Source organism: Camellia sinensis, chromosome 5, assembly GCF_055761805.1.
Source record: "Camellia sinensis isolate YWXY chromosome 5, ASM5576180v1, whole genome shotgun sequence".
Taxonomy (NCBI): domain Eukaryota; kingdom Viridiplantae; phylum Streptophyta; class Magnoliopsida; order Ericales; family Theaceae; genus Camellia; species Camellia sinensis.
The window spans coordinates 212031765-212038607 of record NC_138965.1 but is presented as its reverse complement, the minus strand read 5'-3'; the positions used below and the strand labels follow the sequence as shown (position 1 = coordinate 212038607).

The window sequence follows — 6843 nt, the reverse complement described above, 5'->3', positions numbered from 1 at the left end:
CCACAAATTTTTTTAAATATTTTAATCAGAAAACTACTAAACCAACCAGTTCTCAAACAATATCATAATCTTAAAATATTTTCACGCCTCCAACAATATATTCACCTATTACATATTTGAAATGTATTTCATTTCCCTTCCACAGAGCAAAATTACCCTAATACTTTCTCCACAAAGCTCCCTCCTCTCTCCTATTTTCACACCTTCCATCTTCTACGGTCAAGCTTTACCACTTTCCACGACCAGCGACATCATAATCCAATGGGAAATCTAAAACAAATAATAAGAAGAGGAAGAGGAAGATGAAGAAAGATCAAAATCTAGTCTAACATTATAATTGAACCAAAATCGAAATGACAACCACCAAATATCACATCTCTTTGAGCAGCCTCCCTGTTTGTCATACAAATTTAGAAGAAATATTGAGCCTAGAAGCAGGAACGCTCTGGCATTGATTTCTGCCTATAGAGAAGACAAGCTCAAACCCTAACTAATACAATTGATGATATAATTAACTGCTATCTGGTTTAAAGGTCGAAACACATAGGAAGAAAGGGAGGGGGGGGGAAAGCACACAGAGTCTCATTGGACTGCCATCTGTCTTTGCTCAGTATCTTCGCGCTCAACCTGACAAATAAATATTATTTTTGTGATGTTAGCATAACATACTTCAAAATCGTTGAACATCCCTAGAAAGAAATGAAGAAAAAAACATGCAATAGCCCATCATCTTCATCGAAGTTTCCACTTCCTTAGGATTAACTACTTGCCCAAGCATCAAGTGTCATCAAATCGTGCTAAGGGTAGACTGTTAAAAATACTTTAGGCTGAAACTAACAAAAAATTTTCAATGTTTTCACCACTTTAGCAAACATAGGGCTGTGTAAGTAATTATTTTGGATCAAACTACCAATTGCCTTTTATGACTTCTATTGAGAACAATGAACCAACTATAATGAACTTGATGGAGCTGGATAATCTTTACCTCAACAAGTACTCTAACTCTCTTTGGTTTGGCACGAGGTTCATCTTTCTCAAGCTTTCTTTGAGAATCTCTTCTTAGTCTCTTCCGATCAATAGCTACTGTTTCTTCATCATCATCATCTATTCCAACTGCATCTGTAATGTTCAATGTTAGAATAAATCTCATGTTCTTTTTTTTAAAAAAAAATACTCACATGGGCAGTTTTGCTAAAAGCCAAATAACCCACTGTTTAACTTCCGATAGGCAATAAACACATAATCAACCAATACGCCAAAAAGATTTTATGGGAATCAATATATGAAATATGCATGTGTATACAAAACATGTATTAACATCTGAGAAAAATCACATCAACCAAAAACATTCTAAGAAATTGTGCATACTAATAACGACAAATACGATTATAAGAGCTTTTACCATTGTCAACATCTGTATCAGACTTGTCAATTGCGAGACCACCAAAATCCTCCATGTCATCCTCCTCTTCAAGTTCTTCATAGCCTTCAACATACTCAATCTCAGGTTCCTGCTTATTTCAATTGAAAATTAATTTCATTCTCCTCAATATTTTTTGATCACAAAATTAATTTCATATCGGGCTCACATATCAATAAGTTATGCAATACCTCCTCATCTTCATCTTCACTAGCAACCTGGAGTCGGTCCATATCAAGAACTTTATTGTATTCTTTTACAGGATAATTATATATATCACCATAAACTCCTCTCTTAAGTCGTTCAAGCAATTCTTTTTCAATACTCTGCAGGATTGTCAACAACCATTAGTGAGAGCTCTAGAGACAACATATTCAGGTTGCAATAACAGCACAAGACCAGAATGGCTTTACAACCTTATCCAAAACTGCTGCCTTTTCAGCCTTCTCCTCTCTCCTAGCCTCTCTTTTCTTCTGTTTCCTAGGCGTTGTCATTATCTTTTCCCTGGGAAGCAACACAAACAATGGAAAATAAACGTATGCCAAAGCTGGAAAAGAACCCAAACCTTGCGCAATAAAAGATTACAACTCACTAATGCATGATAAGCAGCATAAACAAAATAATGAAATGTAAGAGTACTATTCTGTCAAGTAGGGATTATATCAACTATCAATTACGATGCTACCGTAACCAAATTTGAGTACCACATTTTAGATACCATCTTATGTGTCACCAATGCATTGGTTTAATGGGAAAGGTGAAGCCCATTAAACCAATGCATTGGTGACACATAAGATGGTATCTAAAATGTGGTACTCAAATGGTATCCAAAATTCCGTACCAAAAATTGGTCACCATGGCATTATTGATCATCTATATATTCTGTCAAAAACCCTCTACAGTTAATTAATACAGTATAATGCAACATGACACAAAGTTCTCACTTCTTTGCATGCATATAATTAGTGTTTTGAAAAGTGTGCCTAAGTGATGGCTTAGGCAAGATGCGAGGCAAGGCAAGACTGAAGCAGTTGCCTTAGGCTCAGGCCGAGGTAGCTGAGGCATTCAAGGCGGTGAAATTTTCCCCTGTTATGATTTAATCTCAACCATCTACTTTTTGAGTTGTAATAAATAAATGACATGCACATTAGATCATAGTTTGTCACTTCGGGCGAACTATATGAGTGACGAAAAAGAATCAGTGCAGTTGTAACAAACATATGATGCTGTATGCACATCAATTCATAGTTTATGACTATGGGCTTTATCTTTTTTATTTTATTTTATCTGTTATATATATATATATATTTTTTTTTTAAAATGTTGAACAGTTTTTATAAACTTCAGCTAAACAACTACTTTGGCCATGATTGACAATGAAATTTTTTTTTAGAAGTTAATCAATTATTTTGCGTTTTTATGTTTTCATATGTCAAAATGTTAGTGTTTGTTCAATGTCTTACCTTTTTGTTGGATATTGGTATTTGAAATGTCACATTTTGTTGAATGTTTTTATATTTTATTAATGTTTAGTATTTGGAATGTTACATGCATCAAGCTTTTAAACTTATTAAGTTTTTGCTTATGTTATTTATTCATTTTTTTAAAATATCATTCGCATTCGCCTTGCTTTGACGACAGCATCATGTCACTTCACCTCATTACCTCACACTTAGGCCTCAAGACACCTTATTGCCTCTGTTCACTCTTTGCTTTAAAAAACACTGCGTATAATGATCATGTCAAGTTTGGAACTACAACTTCCCAAACAGTAGTCGTGAAGGAACTTTGTTGAGTGGAAGGTCAAATACACAATATTGGTTGAAGGCATCTGACAATATAATATAATGAAATTTAAGAGCAGATTACTATTGTCAAGAAGGGTTTATATCGGCCATTCATTGCTATAAAACAAACCATCTTCCCTGCATACAAGGATTCACATATAAGAAAAAGCATAACACACTAGGTATTTTTATGTCAGGCTGATGTAGGACAAGCACAGGGAACATTCTTCTACTAGTAGCGAACCCAAAATTAATAAAAAGTAGGCTTTGGGGCTTATTTGCATTGGTGTTTGTGACTAAAAATGGTGGTAAAAATATGTAATGTAGCAACAAAAAGATAGGGTTTAGGGAATGAGGATCTCTCTAAAGGTCCATTTTGAGGGGTCTGGTTATAGACAAACAATTCCAATTACATTAGAGATGGAAAATTTAAGATTTGTCAAAATCAAAGGAATTTGGTATTTTTGTAGACTATGTATTTCTGTGATATATATTTATTTAGTCTCTAGGTTAATTAGTGCCTGGGTTATGAGTGTTCCTAAATTCAATACTAGTTTGGAACTTGGAAGTAGCTAAGTCTTAATTAGTTAGGAAGCTTTGTTCATTACGAGTTTGGAAATCGTTTTCCTAGTGGGAAAGGTAACATGATTCTACATGAGGCTTTGTAAATGTAAATATTGATATGCTAGTTGTGCTTCTTGTAGCAAATACAGCATTCATCATACCAAATGCAAGGTATTTTAGAACCAACCTGCAAATACACATTTTGCTTCTTCAAGCTAACAACTAACAGCACAGGATAATCTGAAAAATGATTTTGAAAGTAAAACAGAAAATCCATACACTGGATGATTATCAGGCATGTTATAACCATGATGGTCTACCATGCAGATATTGGTGGGGGAACAGTGAGAGAAAGAGATATCCGAACCTCGTTTTTAGAGCAAGTTTCCTCATACGTATTCGCATCTGAGTCATTTTAGTCAATCGTTGTTTTGTTTTGTGCACAAGAAACTTAGGCCAATACATCTATCAATTCAAAACAAGAAAAGATTTTAAGCAATTGAATGTGCTCCAGATTAATATAAAAATGAATCAAAACTCCAGTCAAACTGCTAGAACATGTTAGAACTACAATACCATATGCTTGTCAATAATTTCAAGGGCTTTCTCATAATTTCTCGGCAGCTTAACTCTTTCCCACAATTTGTTTGGCATATGAGCCCTTTCTATAGTTTTCATATATAAATAGAAGACTCCTGCAAAGCATCAAAAGATGAAATAATAATAATAAATAAGATGATTAGAGATATGCGCTCAATTATGCGCAGACATTGACATCCCATCACATGTACAAATGATTCATTGAGACAATTAGACAGCATAAGATCCATTAACACTTCCTACATAAATAATATAAAGATGGCATGTGCCAAATTTCAGTGTGAAAGAGTTTCAAACCCCAAAAAAATAGATATCAAAAAATGCTAAGGGCTAGAATAGTCTAGAAGTTGCAAACCCCAGAAACACCAAAAATCCTGTTTTACCATACAAAATAAATACCAACACTCAAAGGCCTAGCCTTTTCTCATGATTCAATAACAATTCTGTTTCATAGCCTGCCTCAACTTTGTTTCCGCTCAATTTCATAGACGGCAAAAACAGGATAAGGCACAGTAGAAATTATACTACTGTACTGTACAGAATAAGCAATAAAGCACAGACCAAGTGAGGGGCGTCCTCCCTTGTACAAATCAGAACTTGCTATTATGCAGAATTCTAAGCTATAACCAAGGTAGATAAGTAAAAACCATGCAAATTTTCCAGTTAGAATGGTTTTTGTCCTCCAGCCTCAAGACACTCTGAATCTTGTCCTCTTCAATATAAATATAATAAGTGCAAGAGTTACTCTCCTTTTCTGAGTAAACACTCTGTTATCCATTCCTAGTGCTCCACAAGTGGTAAACAGAGACTTCCAAGGACAGGTTGAATATAAGATTCTTGAAGGGGTTTTTTTCCAGCAATTTACATTTTAAGATTTTTGCCCGTGATTTGGAGATCAGATAGGAGAGAGAAATGAGCTCCATAAAAATTACAAGTACTTAAAAGCGTACATCTCTTTATAATGTATATCATAAAATTTTTAATGTTTAGTTCCACAGCTTAGAGAAATGATGCCAATAAACAGATCAAAGCAAAGTGGTGCTCTAATTACTATAGTCGCAGAAAATTTTTCTAGCAACCCATCTTTCGTTACCTTAAATTACTAAATGGTTAGTCCTAGGCAACGGCAGCCCAAAAAACAAATAAATAAATAATTTGAAATCACACCACAATATCAAATCAAAATGGGTTATGAAACTAGTGATTTTCGTTGCGATCCATATTTGTGTTTGATTATGACCCATAGCGGTTGACCCATAGTATGCATTCAAGATTAGCTACAAAGTTCTAATCTTCACAAAAATGAAGGGAATGTGAATTAGAATCAGCATAGAAAACAAGAAAACAAAGACAAATAAACAGAAGAGGTGAGAAATTAGTAACCATCATGGTCGCGAATGGTGCCGTAACGACTGTTAGCGAGAGGGCAAGAGCTCCGATTGCAAATCCCAGTCACGTTATATGGGTTTCGACAGAAATTCCCTGTCGTTATTCTAACATACGAAGAAACCCAATTCAAAATCAACCAATCAATCAAAAAAGGAATCGAATGCGAAGCAAAATCAATAATTGATTCAGCTGAAAGAAACTTACTTGGCCATGAAACTGCAGTGATTGTGCCTGATAACTTGCCATATGACCTCATCGTGCTGCATCTTTGAATCGAATTACAGACACAGCTTCGATTTATGTAGATTAGGGTTCCGATGTTGAAGATGAGAACACAGGCTTCTAGGGTTTACGGTTCTGTATCCTAAGGTCAGCCGCCGATGACTGGAGCTGAGAGCTAGGGTTTTGGGTTTACCTTGGAGATTCATACACTTGACTCACCGTGGTAGCTATACCCCCATGTTTCTACAATTTTTTGTTTTATTTTTTCTTTTTCATTTGGATTGAATAATAAAAAAATGCAAGTGAATAGTAATAGGGGAAAATGCAGTGCAGTGATTTTTTACAAATAAATAAATAAATAAGTACATGAAAAAATTTATAATATTAATTATTAATTTTTATCAAATATATCAATTGATTTGTAATTAATTTTAAGGAATTACATTGACTTGTATTTTCCACATAAAAATAGGGGTGGAGTTGAAGAACAATTCGCAAATAATTTTTTGTGAATTTCTTGTGCTGTCTTTGACTAGGCCTCGTTTAGGATTCCTTTTTTTTAGTTAAAAGGTCAAAAAATTATTAAATTAATCAAAAAATTAATAATTCATACTAAAAAATTAAAAATTCTCTTTTTTCTTTACTTTTTGCACTCTTTTTGTAAAAAGTTAAAAAGTCATTCCAAATATACTAGTTTTTTTTATCTTATATTTTAACCAAATAGTCAAAAAGTTACTAAATTAACCTGTTCCCAAACGAGGCATGAGTCTTTGTTTGGCAATAACTTTTTTAGTTGGTTTTTTGACTTTTTTTTTATTTTTTTATTTGTTTGGTATTTTTGATTGGTTTTTCTTTTACTTT

The 6843-nt window shown here is 33.9% G+C and overlaps 1 protein-coding gene across 2 annotated transcripts; it reads right to left on the bottom strand.

Moving 5' to 3' along the window:
- Window positions 1–311: 311 nt before the first annotated feature.
- On the bottom strand, window positions 312–6437 carry LOC114312569 (uncharacterized). 2 transcript variants are annotated; one of them, XM_028258805.2, is made up of 9 exons: window positions 5965–6437; window positions 5755–5864; window positions 4348–4466; window positions 4139–4236; window positions 1837–1924; window positions 1612–1746; window positions 1403–1511; window positions 986–1119; window positions 312–627 (listed from the first exon to the last, which is right to left on the bottom strand). In XM_028258805.2, exons 1-9 carry the CDS (start codon window positions 6024–6026, stop codon window positions 583–585), a joined length of 900 nt encoding a protein of 299 aa, XP_028114606.2. In that variant the 5' UTR covers window positions 6027–6437; the 3' UTR covers window positions 312–582. The 2 variants fall into 2 exon arrangements, with proteins under 2 accessions (XP_028114606.2, XP_082727533.1); XM_082871407.1 differs by having other exon boundaries at window positions 986–1113.
- Between the last annotated feature and the right edge of the window lie 406 nt (window positions 6438–6843).